This window comes from Simochromis diagramma, unplaced genomic scaffold (genome assembly GCF_900408965.1).
Source record: "Simochromis diagramma unplaced genomic scaffold, fSimDia1.1 OVJJ01000107.1, whole genome shotgun sequence".
NCBI classification, from domain to species: Eukaryota; Metazoa; Chordata; class Actinopteri; order Cichliformes; family Cichlidae; genus Simochromis; species Simochromis diagramma.
In genome coordinates, this window is record NW_024387209.1 from 8,218,232 (window position 1) to 8,245,980 (window position 27,749).

The 27,749-nt window shown below is 39.7% G+C and overlaps 3 protein-coding genes across 9 annotated transcripts in view; 2 read left to right on the forward strand and 1 right to left on the reverse strand.

Moving 5' to 3' along the window:
- The window catches only part of LOC120746060 (activin receptor type-2A), a 78,901-nt gene extending 73,072 nt beyond the window's left edge, over positions 1-5,829 (forward strand). For both annotated transcript variants that reach the window (XM_040051269.1, XM_040051270.1), the window contains one exon: positions 31-5,829. In XM_040051269.1, coding sequence (XP_039907203.1) covers positions 31-225 — 195 coding nt within the window. In that variant the 3' untranslated portion in view covers positions 226-5,829. The remainder of the gene's footprint in view (positions 1-30) is intronic.
- Positions 4,342-20,182, reverse strand: orc4 (origin recognition complex, subunit 4). Of its 5 annotated transcripts, none has more exons than XM_040051275.1 (15): positions 19,086-19,175; positions 12,303-12,491; positions 11,600-11,661; positions 11,429-11,505; positions 10,364-10,454; positions 10,200-10,275; positions 10,021-10,106; positions 9,893-9,941; positions 9,657-9,808; positions 9,399-9,572; positions 8,183-8,269; positions 7,983-8,091; positions 7,793-7,888; positions 7,647-7,714; positions 4,342-7,507 (listed from the first exon to the last, which is right to left on the reverse strand). In XM_040051275.1, the coding sequence occupies exons 3-15, from the start codon at positions 11,654-11,656 to the stop codon at positions 7,325-7,327; spliced, it is 1,305 nt and encodes a 434-aa protein (XP_039907209.1). In that variant the 5' UTR covers positions 11,657-11,661; positions 12,303-12,491; positions 19,086-19,175; the 3' UTR covers positions 4,342-7,324. The 5 variants fall into 5 exon arrangements, with proteins under 5 accessions (XP_039907209.1, XP_039907207.1, XP_039907208.1 ...); XM_040051273.1 differs by having other exon boundaries at positions 12,367-12,491; positions 19,086-19,174; XM_040051274.1 differs by having other exon boundaries at positions 12,367-12,460; positions 19,086-19,108.
- Positions 19,087-27,749, forward strand: part of LOC120746057 (methyl-CpG-binding domain protein 5-like) — a 49,286-nt gene continuing 40,623 nt past the window's right edge. Inside the window, exon 1 of one of the 2 annotated variants that reach the window (XM_040051262.1) lies at positions 19,087-19,190. The gene's annotated coding sequence lies outside the window, so the exon portion shown is untranslated. Of the gene's footprint in view, positions 19,289-27,749 lie in introns of both variants that reach the window. The other variant, XM_040051264.1, reaches the window with a different exon arrangement.

Sequence of the window (27,749 nt, forward strand, 5' to 3'; positions counted from 1 at the left end):
GATAATGTTTGTCTGAACTTTGTTCCGCAGGGTCTGGCCATGCTTTGCGAAACCATCGAGGACTGCTGGGACCACGAGGCCGAGGCACGCCTGTCCGCCGGCTGCGTCGAAGAGCGCATCGGACAGATGCAGCGCCAGGCACCCGTCATCGGCCCCGAGGAGATCGTCACCGTTGTCACCATGGTGACAAACGTGGACCTCCCACCCAAGGAGTCCAGCTTATGATCAGCCAATCAGCCGACGCCAGACGAGCTCTAGCGAAAACACGGATCAACACGAGGGGATAAATGGCCAACCCTGGTTGGTTGGCTTTGTGGGGGGTTTTTTTTCTTCTTCTTCTTTGATTTTTTTTTTTTTTTTTTTTTCCTCCTGTTCTTTTTAAGTGCGGGCCGCTGCTCGCATTCAGGAAACGCCCCTTGCGCCCGCCTCACCACATCAGTTGACATCCACCTCATTTTGATAGGCGTGCTTGAGGATTTTAACGTTGAACTCTCTGCCATCCTGAGCGGACTCACTCAGGATGTTTTACCAAGCCACAGCACTGACATGCTGGGACAACACTCTACGGACACTTTGATCATGTATTGTTTTTATATACACATATACATGCAAACGCACGCACGCACACAGACACACACACACACAGATGTAGGAGGGCGACGTGTTCTGCTCTGAGAAGATTCTTCGGAGAAATTTCACAAAACTCTCGGTGCATTTTAGTGTTAAAAAACAACAAAAGAAGAAAAAAAAAGAAAAGACGAGCGTCCGGCTCTTGATACATTTGCTGTTTTCTCGTGTGTGTTTTTTTTCTTTTTTTTCTTTTTCTTTTGTTTTTTTTTGGGAGACTATCGTTCTGCCAATAAGCAACGGCTTCTGAATGTTTATAGTGTAATGCTGCTGTACATAGTGTATTATGGACCCAGACAACTTGGTAATCAAGCTTATTTTAAATGGGGGGGGAATGGGGAGGGGGGTCCATTTTCAAGCATTACGACGATAAAAACCATAAACCTCCTTCAACCAGGTATACCTCAGTTCAGATGGACAGTTTTAAAAAAAAAAAATCAGTCCCTCTCTCCCTGTTCACGGTCATCGCTCGCACTTCCTTTACAACCTTTTGGCCCTTTGTCAATCAACAAAGCCTAGACACAGACACACACGGCCATACAAACCGTAAAAAAAAAACAACACAACTTTTTCCCTTCTTCGTCCCCTTCCTTTCTCCCAGTGTCCACTTCAACTTTCTCCTGTTGTTTTTTTTGTTGTTGTTTTTTGCTTCTATCAGATGTTCATGAGAGCGGGATAAACTCATGAACCCCCCCCCCACCACCACCACCACCACCACCACCCACACCCTGCCCACACCCATGATAATGAAGTTGTCGTTTAAAGTTTTCTTTTTTTTTTTTTTTGTTTGCCGTGTCAGCCGTCAGCGGAGAGTAAATACCCATTGCTGACTAGCTTGAATTGGAGTCACGAGATCTCTCTCTGGATTAGCGCTGGGTACCAGCTATAATGATACCTTCTCTTTTTCTTTTTCTTTTTTTTTTTTTTTTATATTTAATCAGAGATATCAAACTCTCGGGTCATATTCTTGTTCATTCATTGTGAAATTATGTGTTGTTTGATTCTATTTAGAAAAATCAGATTAACAAAAAAAACCAAGAGGTCACCTGGCATGATTATTTTTAGGAGGTATCAAATTTGAAGTACAGTTTCCAGAGGTACCCAGCCCTACTTTGGAACTGTGCCTGTATTTAGCTGAGCCAGCTTGCTTTTGATTTGATTGCACGCATATTTTTATTTTTATTTTTATTTTTTTTTTAATTAAGAGTTTCTGCTCTCTTTGGATACACCTCAGGAATCTTTGCTACTCAACACCACGCCCTCACATCCTCATCTGTCTCGAACTGGAGTACCTCCTCTTTCGCCGAATCTTGCGCCTCCTATGTCTCTTTCTTACCTCGTCTCCACTTGTTAGGGTTTAGCCGTGGGGTAATAGTTCAGTGTCTTTAGTCGGTTTGAAGAAAACTGTATTAGGTAAGGTTGGTCGATAACTAAAAGTGGACATAATCTGCTCCCCATTCTTTTTAAGTAGCCAAGCATGAATCACAGTTCAAAATAATCCTTATTCATCTCATCTTCTGAAAGAAACCGTCACATGATAGAGATATTATTATATTAGGACTATCCACTTTTTCTGACAAAGTTCCACCAGTCATTTAATGCCAGATCCCCACAGCATTCATTAGTCATACTGATCTCATTACAAAAAAAAGAAAGTTGAATTATCAAGGATGCAGACCACTGAATTAATTCCCACAAAAATGAAGAGAGATATTACTAAAAACAGGAAAAAATATCAACCTGCCCAACCAACACAGTCAACCTGACCTAATGTATCTGTAGAACCAAAAATCTGGTCTATGTTTTAACCACCTTCATTCTGCACTGTTCCAGTTTAGACTTAATTAATTGGTTTTGATGCCTTCTCTTGAGCTTGGCCCACTGGCGTTAGAATTTGAGGGTTATTTCCCTAGGGCCTTGGTAACACAGGCCTAGAAACCAGTTGGTGAACCCATGACAACCAAAACCCTCCTTGTGATTTCTTTGGTTACCTATAGCTTGCAGAGAAGACGCCGAATTATCTGCAAACACTCATTATTTAACCTCTGAGACGTACTAGAAACCAATAATGTTCCCCTTCAAAGTAAAAGTTCTTAGAAACCCCTAAAACCACTTAGCTTGACAGTTTGAAACCCTTGCTGACCCAACCGGCACACTCACACAGCTAACCATGGTTAAATGAGTGGAGACGAGGGGATCTCTCCTTTCTGTCTTTCATCCTGGTGCCATTTCTACGTGTCGATATTAGTTAATCTTGTAGATGTCAGGCAAAACGGATGTATCTGTCGTTGTTGCGAAGGCAACAAAATGACGTTTTTGAGTCTTTATTTCCTCTGAGGGATATTGAACACTGGTGCCGGCAGACCTGCAGTCTCTCCTCAAGCTTTGGGACGGTTTCACATATCACAGTTTAAAATCAAACTCTGTGTGCTGTTAGAAAATACTTGGGGGGGAACATGAAGAAACTTCTTTCTATCCAAACCATTCACATTCAAGACAGTGAGGCTTTCTTTACAGCACTGTATTATGACGTTTTGGTGAGCAAGAGCCAGTAAGTATACAAGTAAAACACTAAGACATTAAATTGATTAGTGATCAGTTGAGCAAATCCTTTCATTTTGCACAAAAAAGTCTGTAATGAAGCTAAATGTTTGGAGAATGGAGATGTGTGCCAACATTTGTACCAATCAGGGCCAAATTGTTAAGTTATCCCACCTAAATCTAGAAGATTCCAAAAAAAGGATCTTCATAGTTGAACTGTAAGTTTTTTAAGCAAATTTGACAGCATAAGTTTGAGGTTATTTCCGCACACCATATTGCAACAACACCGCAAACCTGAAGGAAGTTGAAGCCATCATCTTATTTACATATTGTAGCATGAGTACAATTTTTTGCATCAGTGTCGCTTCCTTATGCTGCTCCACTGCTGTTCAAAAGCACCCGTTGTCCGAGGTCCTCGCAAAGCTTGAACAGTCAGGGACGATCAGTACTGCAAACCCCAGCAGCCCTTCAGTAAGTACTACCTCACTTGCAGGGATTTCTTCAGTATAGAAACTATGGCAAATAAACTAAAATCATAACCAGGTTGCTAAAAAAAATTTTTCTAAATGTTCTTGATTTAGGGGAAAGGTTTCAGTTTAGGGGTAAACTTAATTTGTTCCCTGAAGGGAACAGAATAAGGCAGAATAATAAACAGAATAAGGCTACAAAGACGTTTCCTCATGTCCACCACAATGTGTTTTCTTGTCCCACAAAGGGAGATTGAACTGCAGAACGAAAAGGATCCTTGAATGACACCAACATAAGGGAAAAACACCAGTATTATTCTTTTTAGTTCCCATGTTTGTGTCCTCAAATGCAAAACCTACTCACCAGTGTTCCAGCAGCCAAGTGGATATCCAAAAACTGCCTCCAAACTGGTTGGTTACCTGCCAAAGTGGTTGACAAATCTTATCAGCCACGAGCAAAGAAACTCGCTGCTGTTTGGTTGGCAGTCACATCCTAAGCACTGTAGGGGAAAGACTTCCGGCTTGAGTTTAAACTGCGCTCAGAGAAACCGACCCAAACTGACAAATACCATTCAGGGATTCAGTACTATGCTTTTCTAAGTTCTAGCGAGTTATATGCAACCAGTGCCGCAAACTACCCTACACTTCTGTAGGATCAGCTGCAGGAGTGAATTTCAATACACACACACACAAATAACTTGTAGCATTTTTTTTTTTTTTTAATCCGTGACCTTGCATATTGATATGTTGTATTTATTTTTTAATTTACTGGCCTGAGGTTTTGGGGATTGGAGCTCGAGTGCAACTCGGAATAAAGTTCTGGCATGAGCTTTGGTTTTTGTTGGGGTTTCAGGGTTTGGGGTGGGTTTTCAGTTGTAATTCAGGAACTACTTTCATTAATTGATTCAAAAAGAAAAAGATATAAACTTTACTCATGCTTCTTTCTATTCAGTCTATGGACAAAATGACCGAGAATGAATGTTCTTCAGACTCCTGGATTCCAGTATTGTGTGTACTTCGATGGATTGAGCCCGGCCCTGTGTAACTTTAGAGGGCTTTGCGTTTGGCTGGTTTCGTGTGATTGTGCCCTGTCCCGTAGAAACTTGCAAAGCCCAGCGTATTTGGACATCCATTCATACACCTCTCGGTTGTATCGGCTCTGTGGTCCATTAGGACCAAACCAACCATCCAAAGGACGATGGGGGAAAAAAAAGGTCCTCAAAAACCTCTGGTCCTACCATTGTTTTAGCACCTAAACTTCCAAAACAAAGCAGATATTTGGTTCTGTTTGTCTTCACCTGATCAAGTACCCAATTAAAGCAATTGACGACAATCTCGTCTACCGTCCATTGGTTCCCCTCAGGAACCATGCCTTTTCTGACTCCACCAAAGGAGCATCTACATGATAGCTGGTCACCTCAGCTATCTTGCAAACACATATTCGACCCCCCTGATTTGTATAATTTATCTTCAACTTCAGCCTTATCCTGATGAGGAGCAGTTGACTTGGCGACCTGAGAGGAGTGAAAAGGATGGATCTTTTGGATATTTAAAGGTGTATGGATGGGTCCTGCGCATGTTGAAGCTTTACATGTTTCTACCTTGACTTCCTCCAGCCCAGCACCTCACATTGCTGTGCATATAAACAGTGAAACATTTGTGTCTTGTTGCCCCCACTATTTTAAGCAGTCTAGGATCTGTACAGACATAAATACCTGTATCAACTATATACTCTGAGCTGAATCTTTATAAGTGCGTGTTGAACTTCAGTGTTTCCTCTACATTCATTTATACTTTTCTTGTGTTTTGACTCAGCACCCAGGCCTGTAAAAGTTTTCCTTCACTAAGCTGGAGGCTCATTGGAGTACTTTGTAAGGCAGAAAGAAAACAAATTGTGATGGTTCAGCCAACGCTGTTCCTCTGGGAGCCTGCTTGGATCCCCTGATGGTTACATTTTAAAAAGCCCTCCGAGCTCTTTAGGAGCTGTTGCAATATTCCCATACGTGCTACTACAATCATCCACTACAAATTATTTCATTCTAACTTCCCAGTCTCCTCCTTTTTCCTGCTGGTGGTAAAGAGTTTTAGAGGAAACATTGAACTCCATTGACCCCCACCGCTAAGACTGTCTTGGCAGTAAGAGAAGTCTGGTTACCAGGCCTGAAATTTCTACAAAAAAACCCCACAAAACAAATAAAAAAAAATAAAAAAATAAAAATAAAAAAAACCACTACTTTGACCCCACATTTCTCAAGGCTGTCGAGTTGCAGCGCTTATCCAGGGTCTGCCAACACTGTCTCCAATGCCAATGATGCTCACAGGTTGTTTAAGGCTGGGAGAAACTGATCAGTCTGAACATGAAACTTCAGTGTGTCATGTTTTAAAAAGAAGAAAAAAAAAACAAAACCTCTCTTCAGTGATGAAAATGTCTTTTTTTCTTTGCTCCTGATACATGTGACTGTACATTTTATGTTACTGAGACAAAAATGTGAAAACAAGAAAGAAACTAAGGTCTGCAATTTCAAACTGGAAAGTGAAGTACATCAAACAAACAAACAAAAAAAGAAACAGCCCACTGGGTTTTCCTGAGTAGGAATGAGTCTTTACCAGCTTCAAGGATGTCCTCATCCTGACCTCTCACAGAAGGGATGAGAGGAAAATCTCTTGAAAAAGTGTTACAGCAGAGGAAATAAACTTCATGAACCCTGTGTACATTATGGCAGAGGAGGCAGGACTGATCCCTGATTAGGGCTGCAACTCTCGGCTAATGTTAGCCGGCCATGGTTTTTATCAGCTGAAGTGATCCACGTGATGTAAATAAATGTGTTTTTAGATTGTGAATGTGTTTTCTTTCCTTTTCCCCCCCTCTCTGAATCACTGCAGTCTGGAGTTTTAACTCATTTTAAACTCTTTAAAACTGTAGCCACCAATACATAGCATACCATTTAAACAGTTAAAATTAGTAAAAAAAAAAAAAAACTTCATGTGTATAAAGCTGGATTTATGCAACAATGTACCTTTGAAACTTGATTCTAAAAGAGCAGCAATGAGGCTTTTGAAGCCTAGAAACACAAAATATCTACCAAGAGGACACCTAATTAAATGAGTTCTTTTTATTGCCACTAAGGTGAATCTTCATTCAGCTCACGGCCATGCAGACCAGTCAGGTGATCATTGTGCATAATCTGTAAAACCATCGTGGGAGCAGCGATTCTTGTGAAGTGTGGAGGGACACATGCCTCACTGCTGCTACAGTGTGTTTAAAAAAAACAACAACAAAAAACAGACTTTTGGCACAATTACACATGTTTTTGTCCAAGAAATCAAAACTGCAACTTTCATCCAGGTTATTGTCAACTGCACAAAATCACCACTAGATAGCAGTATTCAGCAGCCTGATGCTCACGACCTGAAAATGATGAAAGCTGGACGCTTGATGACACTTGCTAAGTCCAACTATTGATCAAATGACACAAGCACATTAAGCTGAGTTTTTGTATTAAGTAAGCGGGGGGGTCGTCTATCTTCAGCATAAACCTCTTTAACTGCTTAGAGGGTGAAACATTTAATCGCACCAATGCCAAACTATTCATTTCCTTTTATTTTCTGGGCGGCAGTGCAAACCTTATGCTCTTCAGTCCAAGTCAAAACAAGCTTCACAGACTCTGAATTCTAAATGTTCTGAAGCTCTACCCAAATGCCGACATGGCCCACTGCTTGACGTCAGTGGGGCACTGTGGGTACTTCTGCAGGGCCTCCATGATCTGGGTGTGGTCCAGCGTGAGCCTCATGAGCTGGTACTCCCTCTGGACTTTGGCCGAGGAACCATCGACAGGCCGGATCAGCTCCAGCTGCTGCAGGTGCTCGAACGCCTACAGGCGAGAAGAGATTAAGGGTCAGTCAGCAAACAGATTGTATCGGTGTTCAGGAAATGTCCACTTTCCGCCTGGTGTGGGGTGGGGGTTTGGTAGGAAAGACTGGGGGAAAGAGTTTCGAAGCGTTTCTACCAACCTTCATGACAACAGGCTGCTCAAAGTTGTACATGGAGTTGGACTTCCTATGCAGGAACTTCTTAAACTCTGGAAACAATCAGGCACGAGTGAAGAAACAGACGGGACAGCTTCTTCTACTTGTGTAATTTAATCGTGCGATCGTACCATTATGGACCATCTGAAGGTTAAATGGCTCTCCTTCATACACATCATTGAGGTGCTTAATGGCGATGACCAGGCACAGCTCCAAGATGGACAAACCTAAAGAGAAACAGCTCACTTAGACTCTTCGGACCACGGGTAAAAAAATAAAAAAAAAAAAAAACACACGTCCCTTGTCAGGATTTGTACTCACCATGGAGCATGTTAGCCGTGGCGTCAGCAAAACACATCCGGCTGGCCTCGAGCAGGTCGGCTGGTTTGATGGTAGGTTTGGCGACAGAGACGTGACTCAGGCACAACATCTGTAAAGATATTTAGTACGAAAAGAAACAATGAAAGAAAAGGAAACACCCAAAACTTCCCCAAACCGAACATCAGAAATGTTCTTCTCACCAGCAGCATGTGCAGAGGGCGAAAGTCTTTGCTGGAGTTGAAGTGTCTCTGCAGGACTTCCTCCACAGATTTGTCCTCACACAGAGTCTGAAGAACCAAGAAAACAAAGATCTGTACTTTGTGCTTTGTATGTCTGCACTTCTGTTCTGTGTGGAAAAGGTGTGTACATCGTCTGCCGTTCAAAAGGAGGCCAGAGGTGACATCGCTGTCTGAACCATGTTAGCTGGGCAGTGATGTTACTACGGTCACTCAAACAACTCAAAATTAGACATTTTCTGAACTTTAGTGAGCTATTTAAGGCTTTTAGGGCACGAAGAAGGTAGAGCACAAAAAACAGCAGTACCATGCAAAAGCCAACAATCGTTTCATTATATTTTGCCACCAAGCCATCAGACTGTCATTTTTTAAATTGGTCGTGAGCAACAATTCTTCGGGCTTTCTGAAGGTCTTTCCAAGTTTTCCTTTGGACAATGCCTTCTTTTTCACTAAGAGCCATTAGCTGAAACCATGGCATATCTCAGTATGGTATTCAGAGTTTTCTTAAAACATTTCAGGAAACTGGACAAGTGAATAACAAAAGTGGAAAGAGAAGAAGTGCAAGTCCTTAAAAAAAAAAAAAAAAAAAAAAAAAAAACTATCTACAGCAGATGAACAGTATATGAAGGCCATATCCACAGGACTTTAGAGATTCATCTGGACCTTTAGCTGATCCATCTACTGTTCACCGAAGTTTAATCACAAACGGTCTCAGTGGCTGTGACGAAGCCATTCCTAATGAAGGGAAACAGTAAGAAAAGGCTGAGGTGTGAAAATTACACAAGAACTGGACTGAAAATCAGTGACATGGGTCTTGATAGTGATGAATCCACATTTGGAGTCTTTTGCTTCAAATCATTGTCAGTATGTACGGGGAGACGTACAACAGTGAGTGTCTACAGCCATGTGTAAAACACGGTGGAGGCTCCATCATGGCTTGGTGCTGCATTTGCATTTGGCAACAGCTTCAATTTTTAATCACGACAATGATCCCAAACTCACTGCCAATGCAGTAAAGACGTACCTGGATAGAAGGTAAGGATCATGTTGACAGAACAGAACAAAAGGCAGAAACATCCAAAGAAGAGCTTTGAAGGTCCTTCAAGAAGCCTGGAGAACTATTCCTGAAGACTACTTAAAGACGTGACTAAAAAACTTTGTGTCTGCCTGCTAACTTCACCTTTACACCAGCGTTCCACTCCTGAGCGAACTTCTTGTCAGGAAAGCTGTCCGGCAGGCTGAGTTGCGTCCAAACCCGTTCCAGGTACTGGGTGAAGTTGAGGCTGCTCAGCAGGTGGATCTGACGGTGGGAAAACCGCGACTTTACCCGCTTCTCCAGCAGCTCCAGAACATCCTGAATGGAAAAAGTATCACGACACTTACTAAAAACACCTACCATTATCTAAGTAGGGTTTCTGAGAGGTGTTCTGAGGCCCACCAGTCTGCAGGTGACGCCGACCACAGCGATGGGAGCCTGGGCGGACTGGGAGACGTCAAACAGGTTGTAGAGCAGAGTCTGGTTCTTGTGGTGGGCGAATAAGTCAAACTCATCCAGGACAAACAACACTGGGCAGCTACTGCTGCGATTGCCTTTTAGGAAAAAACCAACAACAAAAAAACATCAAACCTGCCCCTCTAGTCTGAAATCAGCTTTAAATATTTGAACTTTCTCACCTTTTTTTAATGCCTCCAGGAGGAAAGCCAGATTTTCAGCAAAGCTTCCCTAAGAAAAAAACGAGGTAGAAAGATCGTTGTAGTTTTCAGAGCTGAAAATGTTAATAACGGTCTCTCTAAATACTCACAAACACTTTGTCTCCAACAACGTTTTCCAGGTGGAGCTGTCTGGTTATTTCTTTCAGCGCTGTTCTGTCATCAGTCTGCAGGAGACCTGCGGCAAACACACAAACCCATCCATCCAATTCACATTTCCAGCAAACGTGTGGGTTCTTAAATTGTGAAGAATTTAAATGAGGTTTGGTACCACTGAGGTGAACCTGAAGAAGGTTCTTCTGCACCTTCTCCTCCTTCTGCAGGTCTCTCAGCACGTACTGCAGCAGCTTCAGGCACAAAAAACACAAACCTCACAGGATTCACAACAAGTCCACACTTTAAAAAAAAACAAATTCATTTTTTCCCACGGCTCACCATCGTTTTGCCTGCTCCTCTGGGACCCACGATTAGCACAGAGTTACTCTCCCCGTGGATCGCCGTCCGCCTCAGCAGCTCCAGGAGGTGTCTGCAAACACAATGGCTTTAACTACAATACCCACAATGCTTAGTAAAATATACACCCCCATCTCATGCTTGTAATGAGTGGAAATCTCTCACTGGGGAAGCTCGTGTTGTGGCCGAGTCGGCCAGGAAACTGGGACAGAGCTGTCACCCAGGTGCGACTGAACTGGGCCACTGAAACTCACACCGAGCTCCAGGTCTGCTCTTAATTATAGATGACAGTTCTACTACAGGCCTTCTAAACCATCCAACACCTGTAGGAACCGAAGCCAAAACAAAAACAAACACCCTTTACAGGTTATTTGCCTTTCCCAAACACTTAGGACAAATTATTCATGGTTTTATTTTCACAAGGCCAGATTACAACCGATTCCTCCTCTCCAGTATGAACAGTAAGGCTGTAATGGCCTCGAACTTTTAACCTTTTACTGATCACTAGTAAAGGTACCTTTCGTAATTACACCCTACATACTGTCACTATATGTTTCACCACAGTGGGCAGTGTTTTACCAGTCAGTGTGTTTTTACATTTTTAAGCCTCTTTCCAGACCTCCACTTTAAACAAGAATGTGTTTTTAAAGGACAACCATATTTAAGTCACAACACGCACGCGCGCAGGCACACACACACACACACGCATACGCAGGCACGCACACACACACGCATACGCAGGCACGCACACACACACGCACGCAGCTTTGACAGAGCCAGAAACGCCCCGAGGATTAAAACAGGCCGATCCAGTTGAAGCTATGAGGCAGGAACCTGTGCCAGTCATTTCTCCAGTTTCTTTTCTCGCACCGATTGTCTTGTTTCTCATTTTAATATATAACTTTGTTTGGATTTAACATTCTGATTTTCTCTGTGATTTTCTTGTAAACTCTTCTTCATGATACTATGATATGAGTCTTTTTGGGAAATGTGTTGACGTTATTATAAAATCACCTCTATCCACAGGCCCTGTTGTTATGAACTTACTTGTACTGAGCTTCTACTCCCTCTGGTCTGTCAGGGAGCAGCCTCTCACAAAACCGCTCCCTTAAAATCTGCTGAACCTGCACAGAAACATGTATTATAAATAAACTACATTTTATTAGGTATATTTCAGAGTATCACACTGAAAAACTCACTGGCTGTTCATACACACACCTGTGTGATGCATTCCCCTATAGGCAGATGAGCATCTCTGGCCTTCCTCTTACTCATGATGACTGCAAAACGTGAACAAGTGGGAAAACAGGTCAACTTCAACATGCCACTAAATTCATTTTCAGCGGGATAATACTGACACTTTACATTGCCGTTAGGTGTCAATTAAATGCACTAACATGGTGGAAACAAAGATTTTTATTCCAATAAATAACTTTCCCCCCCCCCCTTTTTTTAAGTTTACGCCAAACGTAAGACTAATAATCACCAAAACGAAATAGTATCACTTCAGGACATGTTTACAGTTGTGCTGTAACCAATGTTAGGGTCGATAACAGGTGAGGATAAAACACTTTAACACTTTTCAATTCGGCATGCAGCTGATGCAACGATACCAGTCTTATGTCATAGCTGCCTTTGACTGCTTATCTTACAATTTGGTCAAAAAACGAATGTCTAAATAGATTGTATGTATGCCGAATTAGAAAGCGACTCATAAGTGTGAGAATCCGTCTCGGGCTGCATTCAAGGCTGAGATCATATCGACCGACAAGTCAGGAGAACTCAAAATTGTCATTTTTACAACAGAACTTCGGTGCTACACGCTTGCGACGCAATCCAGGGCTTTACTCGAAGATCTGCTCGCTAAAAGTGCGCTGAAGAAGCACGAATGTTTTCCATTTCTAACTTTGATTACTTCTACCGTTGTGTAAGACAGGTGTCAGCTAGTCGAGCTTCTTTTCACACACACATCAGAACAAACATACCGGGAGCTACGAAGAGACGCCTCAATCTTCGCGGGAATACTCCTCGGCCAGCGATGACGACTTCCGGCTTTGACTATATCTGCTTTCTGATTGGCTGTGACTCAGAGCAACGCAGAAGAGAAACGCTGTGGTTGTAGAATTATATTATTCACACACACGCACAAAACCACCAAATAAAAAATGATTTAAAAGAAAAAAACATGACATATAGTAATGTGAAAAAGTCAACAATTCTTTCTTTATATTTTGTTACCAAGCAGACAGGCTTCGTTGTATTGTTTTTAAAGTGGTCTTGAGCAATAGTTCTTGAGGCTTCCTGAAGGTCTTTGAACGTTTTTCTTTGGACATTGGCTGCCTTTTCACTTATTTTCGGCTTCGTCCTTGTCCCTGACCAATCTTTTGCTTGTTAAACCACTATGAATCATTCAAGCATAAAAAAAGACTGAACCACTGTTGTGCAACCACAAAAACACATAATTTGTTCTAATGCCTTTAGTTGGATCGATGAAAAATGTCAAAGATAACACAGTTTGACAGACATTAAACAGTATTTTTGTACTAACAAAGATGATTCCTAAAAGCTATTAGTTGAAACCTTGGCATAGCACAACATGGTGTGCCCTAAGAAAATCTGAGGAAGCTGGACAAGTGGAGGGCTAAAGAGCTGTCAGCCTTCAAAAACCATCTACATCAGATGAACAGTATCTGAAAATCATGTCCTTAAAAACATGAAAGAATCCAGTAAAGAGCTGACACAGAACCATCTACTGTTCACTGAAGCCTCATCAGAAATGGTCTCAAGTACAGATGAAACTATGTAAGCACAAAGCTACTCAAATAGATCAATAATATTAACATAAATCCACAACAATTTAAGTCACGTTGTGGTTTAATAACTGTATCAGCAGTAAAGAGGACATTGCACAGAGGTTATATTTGAATGTGAATATTTGAATAACCCATTCAGGTGTGTACAGATTTTTGAACTTGTTTAAAAATATATAAATTAAAATGACAAAATATTGTTTTATTTTTCATTTCAATTTAAAATACAATATTTTTAATTTGGTATTATAACAAATGACACATCCTTGTCTTGAGGGCAAGAGTTTAAAAAAAATGTGTCTTTTTATGCTTTTCATGAATTTTACATGAATATGATTTTATTTGTTGAATTTTAGATACATCTTATTGTTGAATTTGATCCTGCACATTTCCGTTCTACAGCATTTACTGGCTATGAAATAAAAACAATATGATATTATATTATATATATCATTCACAATTTAAGTTTTGTAGATTACTTTTTATGTTAATTTTGTGAAATTAAAATAGCAGGATGCTCTTAAGATATTTTACATCAGCATAAATGCGAAAAACAAGTCATTTTGGCCAGTTGTTATAGGTGGTTGCTAGGCAACATGATGGCATCATAACATTTGACATAGATAAGAACCTTCAGGAGCCTAAGACATACTTGTGTGCCAAGTTTGGTTGTGCTGCTTGTCATGTTGTGATCATGTAGGAGGAGTTGGTGGACAAAGAAATGAACACACAGACAGATTTTATGTGTTATAGTAAGATATATAAGAAATAGTCTGTCAGCACTGAGAAAGACTACAATTATGTGTTATTATATATATATTTATTTGTGAAACTATAACAGCCACTTCTGCTCTGGTTTGATAAAATTAGGAGGGATGGCTCATGTATATGTCTAAAAGGCCGCCTGCATAACAGCATCTTTTACTCACTGAAGCTCTGGAGACACTTAAACGCTTCCTGCGGCTTTTTGGTTGACTGATGAAAAGGGGAAAAAAAAGACAGCAAACTGCCAGATATCTCGCAAATCGTCTCCCTCTCTCCGCTCACATTTAGCCTGTCACATTATTCTAAAATATGACCCTCCGCTCGCACATTCAGCCCTCTGTGTTTGCCCTTAAAAATACATGAAGCGCTCCTTCCTTCAGCAGCCCTACACTGAATTCATTTAACGTCTCCTCGGGTTTGACCTTCACACAAAATTCAGGGGTTTGCACCCTGAGCTGCATCTCGTCCTTGCTTCAGACGGCTGAGCTCATGTTTTCTTCAGCTTTTATGACCTTTATTTATCTCAGGAAATTATTTTGCTGAGTGTCTGTTTTTGCTCCACTGCCACTTTGTGTTGTATTTTTTGATTTTCTTTGCACGCAGCCAGTAAAAATTAACCTTAATGAGTGTCATCTTGTTCATAAATATGAATAGTTTAGTTTCTGCTAAAAGATGTTCTTGTAATTAATCATTATCATTGCAGTTTGTAGCTTATGGTGTTAAACACTTATCAAATTACACTTCATAGACAGTATTTAACAAAATACCTGTAAGGTATTAGCAAAATAACTGGTAATGGGATTGTTTTTAATTAGGTGGTGACTTTTTTTCTAACCCTGTGAGTCCACATATTCTGAGTTTCAATATGTAGCCACTGGCTTCTGATCATTTTAGTACATTATGCTTAATATGTAAAGACCACCTTTTATTTTTCGACAAAGTAAGACATGGTAATGATAACGTTACAAAAGTTAAAACTTCTGTAAGAGGTCTTTATGTTAGCTTACCTTCTGCAACAATGACCCCTTCCCCCTAGCCCCCAAAAAGGAAAACAACAGTTGTACTAAATTAATTTCCTGTCACTTTTTCTAACTTTTAGAATTAATCAAAGTGATTATTTGGCATGAACTCAAACTATTTTGCAGATTAAGTCAGGAGAACTTAAAGATCACTGTGTTCATTTCTGTTGTTTCTGATGTGAGCCAGTCATGTCCTCCTGAGAACCAGCCTATTCATTTATGTCCTCTGTAATGGACATTTGTTTTTGGTTTATATCTTTTGAGTGATTTGAGAGTCCTGATGTACTAAGTAAAGGACATCCTGGGCTTTCCACTGATATCTCATGTTTTTGGGTGGCCTCTTTTAGCTCCAAAGAGGAAAGGAATCACAAAAATCCTTTTGCCTTGTCTTGATTCTTCTTTGCACAGATTCAAAAAGGTGATGGAATCATTCCTCTGAGATTCTGGTCCATGTTGACATGACAGCATCACACAGTTGCTGCAGATTTGTTGGCTGCACATCCATGACGTGAATCTGCTGTTCCACCACATCCCAAATGGGCTGAGATCCGGTGACTGTGGAGGCCATCTGAGTACAGTGAACTCAGTGAACTCATTGTCATGTTCAAGAAACCAGTTTGTGATGATCTGAGCTTTGTGACATGGTGTGTTATTATGCTGAAAGCAGCCATCAGAAGATGGTACACTGTGGTTATAAAGGGATGGACATGCTCAGCAACAACGCTCAGGTAGAGTTTCAGTGATGCTCAGGTGGTACTAAGGACCAAAAGAGTGCCAAGAAAATATTCCCCACACCGTTACACATCCAACACCAGCCTGAACTGTTGATACAAGGCAGGATGGAGCCATGCTTTATGTTGTTTACACCAAATTCTGGCTTGATCCTGAATTGTATTAGTGGAAGAAAGTGGACGGATGTAATCAAAGTATACAGAAGAGCATCTCTGAACAGGCAACATACTGAATGTTGATGCAGATGGTCTACGGCAGCAGAAGATCATAGCAGGTGACACTGCTAAGAACAGGAAACTGAGGTTACAGCTCATCAGAAATGACCACAGCCTACCCATCTTCCGTCAAAGACAAAGTGCAGCCTGTCAATCCTCGCTTAAAGTCAATTAATTAGACTTAAACAACTAACCTAACCCCATACATGTTTTTGGACTTTGAAGAAAGGAGTTTGCATCCAGTCCACTGGATGAATCCAACCTAGGAGCCTCTTGTGAGGTGACAGTGCTGATGACTGCACTGCCATGGCAGCCTTCCTTGGTTATAACAAGTGTCTTGTCTTGGCTGACATATTGATTATTGTTTAAAATTGTCTAGTTTTAGTTGAATTTTTAGTAGTTTCAGTTTTGCTTTGCAAAGTCAGCTGACTTGACATCTTGATACCCAGTAAACATCCCCATGAAAACCTCGTTGGGGTGTTTGTGTTGTGAATGCGTTCAAACTGACAGAAAGAGTGAAAGCTGTATCTGAAATTTATATAACTAATTGTTAAGGTTCGTTTTAGTACTTAATATAATCATGCCACAGTCAAAACAGTGTTATTACTAACAAGTTGCCTCTAAGTCATTTTTCTGCAAGTAAATTCTACATTATTTATTTGTAATACAAAAAATCAGATGTATTTTGTTACCAAGAAGGTTATGTTTTTAGTAGGATTTGTGTGTGTGCATACCACCATCCTGTCTGTAAACACAATAACTTCAAAAGTTGTGAATGAATTCTGATAAAACTTTGTATGAGTGTAGAATGGGGTCATGTTAACAATCCATTCAAATTTGGCTTACATCCACCAAGGAATTCAAGGTCAACTCAATGATGTATTGGTGGAAAATGGACTAGCCTTATAACTTTGAAACTATGATATGTAGTGTCACTGTAGTCAACATATATTACTAGTTTTATTAATTAATATTCAATAATCATCAGTTTGATTTGATTTGATGACTTTGCTATGCACATTAAAGTAACAAGTTACAACTGTCAAATACATAATAATCGAATACATGTACAATGTTCCATTTTTGGGAAAACAAAACCTTGTGATTAAAAGCTTTTTCCACTTCATATTTATTTAAATACATTTCTATTAAACATTGAAATGAACAGTGTCTGTGGTCCAAACTGTAATAACAAGAAATTATATTAAAAAAAATTTATGTACTTTTTTTTATTGAACAGCAAGCAGAAATACTTGTGTGTGTGATTTCCATGAGGTCTTTAGGTTAAAGGCTTTATCTAATTCCAGTGATCTATAGTCCAGTGGGCGACCGTGGCTCAGGGGGTTGGGAATCGCATCTGTAACCGGAAGGTCGCTGGTTCGATCCCTGGGCTCTCTGTCCTGGTCGTTGTGTCCCTGGGCAAGACACTTTACCCTACTTGCCTACTGGTGTTGGCCAGAGGGGCCGATGGCGCGATATGGCAGCCTCGCTTCTGTCAGTCTGCCCCAGGGCAGCTGTGGCTACAACTGTAGCTACCTCCACCAGTGTGTGAATGTGAGAGTGAATGAATAGTGGTATTGTAAAGCGCTTTGGGTGCCTTGAAAAGCGCTATATTAATCGCTATATAAATCCATTATTATTATTATTATAAAAAAGTATATTAGTATGGAAAGATACTGAGGCAGTGAGGAAAAAATGAAAGAAGCACAAAACATAGTGACTAAAAACCATGAAAATCATGTGGGAAGACAAAAACAAACTCCAAAGGATTTAAAAAAGGGAAGCAAAATTGTTAATAATAAATAACAATAAGAGAAATTAATAGTCTTTTTGTCAGTCTCCAAATAAAAGCAACAATCTATTCAAAATACAGTTGGAAAATGAAAAAAAAAAAAACCACAATGCATCTCAAATCCAACAGAATGAAAGTGAAAGCAGGGAGTTGTTTAGTATGGAAGGTTGTTTCCTGCCCTGGTAAGGCTTTGGTTTAAGTTTGAAACTCTTAAATTACTGACCATCTTGAAACTTTGAGTTACTTCTGAGTAACTCCAAATTTCGAGATACCTAACTCAGAATTTCACAAAGTTTTCATAAGTTGTTAGTGAGTATCTCAAAACACAGAGGTATCTTGAAATTTCAAGTTATTTCAAGCTTGAAATTTTGAGATGCATAACTCGAGACGTGAAATTTAGATATACATAAATCGAAATTTTACGTTGATTTGAGTGAAGTTGTTAGATTAGTTTTCAGTTTGTAATTTTGATTTATTATGTCTTAATGTTAAAATGAAAATCTTGAGATTTTGATTTATTCAGACCAAATTTTTGACATACATAATGTGAATACTTGCATTATGAACCCCAAATTTCACATTAGGTATTTTAAAATGTCACATTACTGACGGATTATTTCAAAATTTCAACTTACTCAGAAGTAACCAAAGGTTTTTAAGATATGTTATCTTGGAATTTTAAGTTATTAGCTGAAATTTTTGAATAACATAAATCAAAATTTTGAGTTATCACCTTGAAATTTCGAGGCTTTTGGATGGCAAAAAATATTCACACTTTTACTGGCAAAAGAAAGCTTAAAAAAACTGGGAAAATGACACAATAATGAAGTAACTTTTAGTATATTTTTTATGTGTCTTTCTGTATTTTTAACCACACAATGAATTTATTGAATTTTACCTTTTTTACAGAAACTTACATTATATAAAAATGATAATATATTGGCAGCAAATGATCAGTATATTTTTTGTTTTGTATTTATTTTTGGTGGATGAGTATATACATGAGTGTATATAGGATGACCTCGATGACCCACAGTACATTCGTAATGTACTGTGAAACGTTTCCATAGTCTTTAGGAAAAAAAATTATAAAAAATAAAAATAAAATAATAAAAAATAAAACCAGTTCTATATCTCCCAGGATTAAAGTCAAATATGTGGAAAAAGGGATCAAATAGTTTTGCAGCCAATTCTGCCTCAGGGGTCCCTGGAGGCCCCTCAGGCCTCAAAATGGGACCCGCCGGTTCAGGCTGTGACTCAGTGTGAGGCCCCATCCCAACCCTCACATCCAGGTTACCCCTAACTTTTTCCCCTTTCTTTTTTCCCCTTTTGGCCATGCAGAGCTCGTGTATGTGAGGAAACGTGCATCACCTCTCCCATCTGCTGGCTGGTTGAGCTCGGCGCATGCGCAGTGCGGCTCTCCATCATTTCCAATATCCCAGTGTAGGAGAACCAGCAGAGGCAGAGAACTAATGGGTAGGCTGCTTATTCTTATTTTTCCTAAGCTTGCAGACGCACTGTTGCTCGCCCGTTTCGCTGTTTCGGCTCCGGTACGCATTCGCCGGGATGCCCGGGTAAGAACGGACAGTTTACGGTTTGATTTGACGCAGACAGAAACGTTAGTGCCTGAAAAGCGTCTCTCTCTCCCTCTCTCTCTCTTCTTCTTCTTCTTCGCTCTCCCCTCTGCAAACGCAACGGGCTTGCACGGCTGTTAGCTAGCATGCTAAGCTAACCCGTGCTAACTCGGCCTTACCCCTGGCCTTGCCTGCCCCCCTCCCCCTTTGGCTCGAAACCTCAACGACCGGGCCTAGCTGCTTCTTCTCTCTCTCTTTTTTTACTTCGACAATTTGAAGTCGGAACCCCGGGCCTGCTGGTCTCCGGCATGCACAAACCCAGCTCCGCGGTTCCAATTAAATGCTGAAACGTTATTAGCGTAGCCGAGCTCGTCCTAATTCATTTTCGTTACAACAAGCTAGCTAAGCTAACGGCAGCTAGACAGCTGACGCTTGGCAGGCTAACCCCCCAGCTAGTTCAGATGCTGTGTCCAGTGCATCAAAAAGGCAGTCAGACAGGACTGATCCCGCTTGTTGACACGGTCCCCTCTTAATGCGGAGGCCCCTCACACGATGGAGCTCGAGCTAATGGTTATTAAACCAACATTTGGCTCAGTTGATGAGCAGCCCCAGCTAATGTCCACCAGGCTAATTGGCTATTATCTAACGTTTAGGTTGTTTTGGTTGTGTACACAAGCGGTTGTCATCTTCCTCCGGCTTCGGGTGGGTAAAAAAGTCTTGTCATTCAGGCTATGTGGCTGTCAACTTTGAAGGCTGCTGCAGGACAATATGGCTCATTTATCCCCGAAGCTTTCCTTAGCCAAATCCAGCAGGCAGGAGCTACAGCAAGATTTAAGTGCTGTGCTGAGAATTAATGGGTTTAATCTAGCCAGCGGTGGATATCTTATGGGTCAGGACAGCGTGTCTAACCTTTGTGGTGTTGCAGGTTTATGCTTAGCAAATAGAAGGTGCTTTGTGCTGGTAGCTCTTCACTTTCATGAAACTGGACAGCTGTAAATATAGATGGAAATTCACTAAAAAACCTTCATATTGAACATCTTCAGCGCAGTCTCGCAGCAGTTTATGAATTAGTTGCAACCTTTAATCTATTGATTAGTGTTTCATGTACTGTACTCATGTACTGATTTGTGTCGGTGTACGGCAGATTAATGTTTTCCACTTTAAAAAGGTGAAAGGCAATAGAAAAGTCTTTAGCGGCCCCTCATTTCTGTATACTTTTCTAGGAAATGGGAAATGTGTGCAAACATAAATGAAGATACAGTATATAAAAATGGACCTGTACAGTTCTGCTGGGCTTGAATGTCAATATCTGGTGTGACCACCTTTACTCTTCAACACAGTCTGAACTCTCTTAGGTAGCGTTCTTGTCATTTCTTTAAGTAGTCTTCTGGAATAGTTCTCCAGGATTCTTGAAGGACATTCAAAGCTTTTCTTTGGATGTTGGATGCCTTTGGTTCTGTTCTTAGTTATTATGAGGTCCGGGCTCTGGGGAGGCCAATCCATGACTGACAGTGTAGCATTTTGTTTTCTTTTAGTGCACTGGTAGTGTGTTTGGGATCATTGGTGCATCAAAATCAGACTTCTCTGCATTCATACTTGTTTTACCAACAGTTTTGACAAGATTTCCCACATCAGTGGCTGAAATCTAGTCCCAAACCATGATAGAACCACTCACAGTTGTACCTCTCTTTACATACTGGCAACAATTTGAAACAAAAATGTCAAATTTGGATTCATCACTCCGTAAGACCCGTTACAACTGATTTTCCAGGCAGCCCTTTTGTGATTTTGCATAAGAAAATGACTTTAATATACTGTTCATCTGCTGTAGGCCTTCCAAGTCTTCTTGTGTCCTCTACTTGTTCAGTTTCCTCAGATTTTTTTTAAGGACATGCTGCACACCATGCTGAGATAAACCAGCTAATAGCGCTTTGGGAATCAGTTTGTTACTTTTTGAACCTGTCAGTCTGTGTTATTGTTGGTATTTTTCATAGATTCGACTAAATAAATAAGGAAAAACTATGACTGGACTGAACCCCAGTGGGGGAAAAAAAAACAAACATTAAATGCCCAAAGAAAAACTTTGGGAGACCCCCAGAAAGCCTGGAGAACTATTGTTCAAGCTTTAAAAAAATAGCAAAGTCTGGCTCATCTGAAGCAAAATATAAAGAAATAAGGGGTGGCTGAAGATTTTCACAATACTCTGGTATAGGTTTAGGTAGGGCTGTTCGATATAACGATATATACCGGATGACGATATAAAAACGTCTATCGTTTAATTTTACGCTATCGTTTATTTCGTGGTGTCGCAAAATAAACTGTTTACGGCAATATTTTTTCATCGTTTTGATGGTCACTGTAGTGGCTATATTAATTTCTTAAAGTTCTCTCTTTCTCTTTTATTTAATATAACCACACTAGGGACGGACCAGCGCCTGTATTTATGCGTTGACGTTAGCAACAACGACGGTAAAACCATTGCATCACGTGTCCGCTTGTTTATTTTCCACATAAACCCCTCACAATAAAGCTCAAGATCCTGTTGAGACTTTTCAAAATAAACTGAATCACGTGAAAGAGTATGCAGAGTATTTTCGGATGAGAAGCAAAAAAAGAGCCGCCAGGTGCCAAAATAGTAAACCTTAGACTCAAACGTTAGAACAGGCTTTTCCCCGCAGCACGCTGTGTAATAAATACTCACAAAGAAAACGGCGGCCGTTACAACTTATGTCTAAAAATGTATAGTTTCATGCATCGGTTAAAACACTCGACTCCAGGTACATGACGCCCAGCTGGAAACACTCCACGTAAGTCGAGCTGCCCGAGATTCACAGAATTTACAAAAAAAATGTTAAGTTTTTGTGATTTATATCGTCATCGGGACGATAGATGTCTTATATCAGGATATGAGATTTTGGTCATATCGCACAGCCCTAGGTTTAGGTACTAAAAGCTACTGTACAAGTTTAGAAATAATACAATACAAACACAATGCAAACACGAAATATACCATCTATTGAAATACATTGCTTATGAAGTTGTGCGACCTACCACAAAAAATCCCTATAATTTGTGTCCTTGTACATCAACAAATAAGTCTCTTTTTGTGACACTTTCATGTTTCGCTATGAAAAAACTCAAAAACTGTCTGCATCTGAAAACCCTCTCAACATTTTTTCTTAATTAAGGAAAAAAAAAAGACAATAAGTAGTTCTTTGAATGCACAGATATCTCATCTAAATAATGGGCAAGAGCATTTCTACCTGTAATTTTTCCTCTTCATATCTATGTTTACCTGGACTCTAATTTTCAGACTTTAATGGGATTAAAAGCCCAAACAGAATAAAAATGCTCCATATAAACACCTTTGAATGCATCTGACGTAGGCTCTCCACAACTAATAAATGGCATTGTTTTTCCTAGCTGAACTGGTCCTTTTAACTTAGTTAATTATATACAGACTATGAGAGTTAAGAGCAACTCCATAATTTATGTTCTTTTCTGTCATGAAAAGAACATAAAATTTCCAAATTTAGAGTTTAAAAAGAATTATTTTCAAAATACATTTAAAACAGAGAATGATAATTCAGACATACATGCAATATTCATAATTCTAACAGTTAAAAACAACACAATAATGAGGCACAACAATAAAAAAGACTATTTTAATCCAATTTCAGACAGTTCATTAAATCACATGCCAAAAAGACTGAAATAAAAGGCAAGATATTGAGGAAGATGAATGCATGATGTATTAGTGGCTTTGCATGTGCAAGGAAATGATGAAATAAACATAGTATGTACAAAAGGAAAAATAAATGGATTTATAACAAATCTCTTAAATCTCTCTCTCTCCATCTATCTATTTGTGAATAATTGTTGTGTGTGTGACATCACACAACGTTTTGTTCAGATTTGCCCACCTGTTAAGATGGAAATGGGATAAATGCAGACATATGCTATGGTCAAAATGTGCAAAATAATTATATATAAATGTAGTAGAGGCCACTTTGTGCTCCTACTTAGAGTGAGCACTGCATGTATCTCTGTATGCAAGTATTTCTGCTAGAAAGAGAGAGGATGGCTGCAAATTTAAGAAATCTGCCAAATTTATACTAAACAAGCTGTCCATTTGCATAAAGGCAGCTTTTTTTAAGTACTTTTTACCACTCCTAAAAAACAAAACAACAACAATTTTTCAAGCTATACTGGTCCTCTTCAACGAGTTTATTATATACCAACTCTGTGAGTTAAGAGTAAGCCAATAATGGAAAGTGGTGTGCTGAAAAGACTAAGAATTTTCAAATGCAGTGTTGTTTTTGTGTTTCATTTTTTAAATTATTGCTAAATAGGTGGACAACAAAAGGAAAATGCTGTTGTTAAAGTCACGTATGCATAAAGTATTCATGACTATTCAAGTTTGTCAGATACTGCACAGAGAAGACCTTTGGAAGGGTGTTTCTCCTCTTACGAAAAAAAAAAGGGTTTCTGTGATTATTAATAAACTCTTTAGTGATTAAAATCAATGGTGGGCACATTGGTGCCAAAAGACCATCCATATCTGAATTTAGGGATTTTTATTCAAACATCTGCCAAAAATATGAAATTAAACAAAAAAGCTGTTGAGAAAGACGAGTGAATGACGTATTTGTGACTTTTACAAAGAAGACTCTGGCATCTTTATCCCCTCACCACTCAACCAGTTACAGCAGGATGCTGGAGGTCTCTTTGTGTTCAAAGGGAGTTCTTCCTCCCTACTGTTGCCCAGTTCTTGCTCATAGGGATCATCGGATTGTTGGGGTTCTCCCTCTAGTACTGAAGGGTCTTTACCTTACAATACAAGGAGGCTTATTGTGAATTTTCAGTCTACTTTTAGCCTCAAATACAGATGAGGGGTTCATGCTGTGGAGCTCCAAACCTCCAGCGTTGCCTTCCCGCTGTGTTTTCCACACCAGTTTCTCTCAGCAGCCTCGTGTGCTTCCTGTAATGAGAAAATGCTCACTCACTTGTTAATGGGGTTTGACTTCATCTAGTTTTTTGTTTTTTGTTTGTTTTTTTTACAGTTGAACTGATTGGTTGAAATCAACCTGTGCAGACACACATTTTACTTTGCCATTGGTTATGTCAGACCCTGTGTAATACCAAGACTAACAGATCATCTATTTTAATGCTTCTGCTGGACTCTGACTGTGCTCCCTTGATTTTTACAGTTCCCAAAACAACTACTCCACCACTGTTATCTCTTCTAATTGGCTTTATTAGTTTGTCACTCTGCAAAGACCTTAAGTCTTCCAGTGGGTTATGTGCTCCATTCAAACTTACCAGAGTCCAAATGCTGGCAAACTGGCGTTGCGTGCTCCTAAAGTCGTTTGGAGCTCATGTTCTGACCTGAATTGTGAGTTGGCGAGTAAAGGTTGTCGGCTCCTAGATAAAGAGGTTTTCCTCTTTCTCCTTTTCTTGTCCCGATGACTAAAGATCGGTCAGAGACAGGTTGTCGTTAGAGTTGAGTGAAAGTCCAGCTCAGGCATGAACAAAGCAAAGAAATCTACTTCTTGACCTAATAATGAAATGCACACAGGCCACTTTGTCTGATCATATTCTTTAATATTTGGACACTGACGGAGAACGTTTTCATTTACATAAGCTGCCATCTTTAATGGACCACAAATTTAGTTACTCGAGGATCTTTGGCTGTGTTTCTGCTTGTCTTTTTTTTCTTTAATGTGATTTCTTATCTGAAACAGTTTGTAATTTTTTTACTCATTTCCTATTGAGGGTGAATTTCTTCCTTTTGTACCACATTAACTTTTTCCCTCTCTTGTTCTCTACTGTTTTGGTGACGTGTGCAGCTGGATTCACTCCAAACTGTAAAATTCCCATCACATTTAAGTGCATGCACTTTTGGATGTGTGAGATTGACCTTTCTGGGTTTATCCATACAAATCTGAGTTGGCATATTTAAAAAGGGGTTGCAACATTTACCTTCATTTTGTGAATACTTTCAGTTACAGGTCCTCAGAGTAGATAAACATAGTTTGAAATCTGCCGTTTTTTATGTTTTTTTTAAATTTTATTTTTACCAGCCCTGATAGCTCAGTAAAATAAATGACCATATGGCCAAACAAATACCTTTAAGAGCTAGAAACAAATTTGAAGTCAAAATAAATACAATGAAGTAAAAATTTTATAGATTTCAATGAAAACTTTGAGTAATAACAGAGGAAAAAGTTCATGGAAAATAAAACAGAATACAATTAACCTACTAAACGTACTAGTGGAAAGTGCGGTGCAAGAAAGCATGAAGTTGTGATACATACCTTTCATACAGAACCTAATTTTAGCAAATATTCACTTCTGAAAATCTGGATGGCGATACTTTAAAGAAAAAAGTAAAAAATTCTTTTCATCCACTGTTCAAGTTTTTGCTTGAGGTCTAACTTTATGCACTATAAGTTGAGAGATTTCCTCTCATATTTCTCTTCTATGGTTTAAGGAGACAAAGTAGGAAAACGAATTTCAAATACGTGTCTCTGTCTTTTTTTTTTTCCCATCCACAGTTGGTGTATTTTATACAACTGCATTGGTTTGACTGCTAGGGTTTGATCTCAGACAGTCCAGCATGTAGCAGTTTTATCCACCTCCTCCTGTATCTCTATGTAGCTGGCAGAGCAGTAGGTGGCAGGGTGCACCTTCACTGTTCCCCAAATTCACATCAGGAGTTAGAGACAGGTAGAGGTAGCTTTAGTAGGTGTGCTTTATTGAAGGCTGGGAGCCTTTATGCATCTTCCTCATTGTTCTCTTCATGACCGCCACTGCTATAAACAGCTGGCAGGAGAAAATACAAACAGCCCGAGATGGTGAATCATACTTCTTGTGTCTTCCACGTGGTATCTCCAGCTGCTGCAGCCATGATGTGCAGTTATGTTTCGGGAACTCAGCTCTGCTGTCACCTATGACTAAGAAAACACACTTTCATCATGTTCAAGCAGCAAAGGAAACACACAAAATGGGTTTCATTTCCTTTTCCCGCTGTTTTTTGTACTTTAGGTTTAAGGAAATCCTCTGTAAAAAGACACGTTTTTCTTAACCCTCCTGGTTGAGAGTCCTTGCTGACAGCGAGGACATTCCTTGGCCACTTAGAAGATGTCGAACTTGTAGATTTTAACCTAGGTAGATAGAAATTCACCATTCCTGTGATATCTTTGGTGAAGTTGTAGCCCTCAAGCTTTACAGTCTACCAGGACACAGCATTTGTTTGGGACAGCATAGCATATGCTGTATTCACATGTACCCTGTTTTTTGTAGTGCAGATGTGTACTGATACTACTGGTATGTCCATTAGCATGGCTGCTAATGACAGCAACTTTCATGTAGAAAGTTGTAGTTTGGAATAGGGCTGCTCAATTAATCGAATTTTAATCTCGATTACGATCTGGGCTTTCAACGATCATTAAAAATGACTGAGCCGATTATTAGCCCCTCCCTCGTGCTTTACTCTCGCGCTGCTCCGTGTGGCAAATCGAGCGCACCTCTTTGCATTTCGAACACGTGTCACAACAATTAAGAGCAGCGGTCTCAAACCTTTTTTACGCCACGGACCGGTTTATGCCCGACAATATTTTCATGGACCGGCCTTTAAGGTGTCGCGGATAAATACAACAAAATAAAACTAGTACCAGTACCGAAAAAAATTTAATTTATTCATAACACACGTGAAAAGACCAAGGAAAACTGAGTAAACGATAACAAAATAACGCTGAAAACTGATAAAACCCCTGAAAACTATACATTTCACACCTGAGCCTCAACTCTCGCGGCCCGATACCAAACGACTCACGGACCGGGGGTTGGGGACCGCTGATTAAGAGGACCTGAGGGAAGCTTGGAAAGCTAAGCAGAAGTTATTTGGAGAGGAGAATGACTGCCGTTGGTTGAAAAGAGAGGTAAAAAAAAACTTCAGTGGTGTGGAAACATTATGCCCATATGGAAAAGATATGTATAAATCTTATAAAGTTTGTATCTGTCTTGTGTGAAACTTGTATGAAAAGCATATAAGAGTTAGGGCTGCTCGATTATGGCAAAAATGATAATCACGATTATTTTCACTGAAATTGAGATCACGATTATTTGACGATATTTATTTAGCCCTTTAAGACCTACTATAGAACCAAGTCCACCAGAGCTTATATTATTATTATTTTTACATGCTGTAGTGCCATTTGTGGGAGCATTTCAAGTTGCTATACATCAATACAACTGTTATAGCCCATATTTTAATAATATGTATGCATTAAGTCCATAGTAATTACATAAATTGCAAAAAAGTGCAATAAACTACAAAAAAAATTGAAAATCGCTTTTGTTTTGTTTACATATATTTCTACTTGGAGAAATTTAAGAGGTTTATCCCTCAAAACTTTAAATACAATAAAGTTGCAAAAAATAGTTTCCCACCACAGGA

Excerpts from the sequence above, each read along its gene's own strand:
- orc4 (XM_040051271.1), bottom strand. The coding sequence starts at position 19,272 with ATGCGTACCGGAGCCGAAACAGCGAAACGGGCGAGCAACAGTGCGTCT. Across the intron at positions 8,092-8,182 it reads GCCCTCTGCACATGCTGCTG|ATGTTGTGCCTGAGTCACGT; the intron begins GTGAGAAGAACA and ends ATATCTTTACAG. Across the intron at positions 7,889-7,982 it reads CACGGCTAACATGCTCCATG|GTTTGTCCATCTTGGAGCTG; the intron begins GTGAGTACAAAT and ends GTTTCTCTTTAG.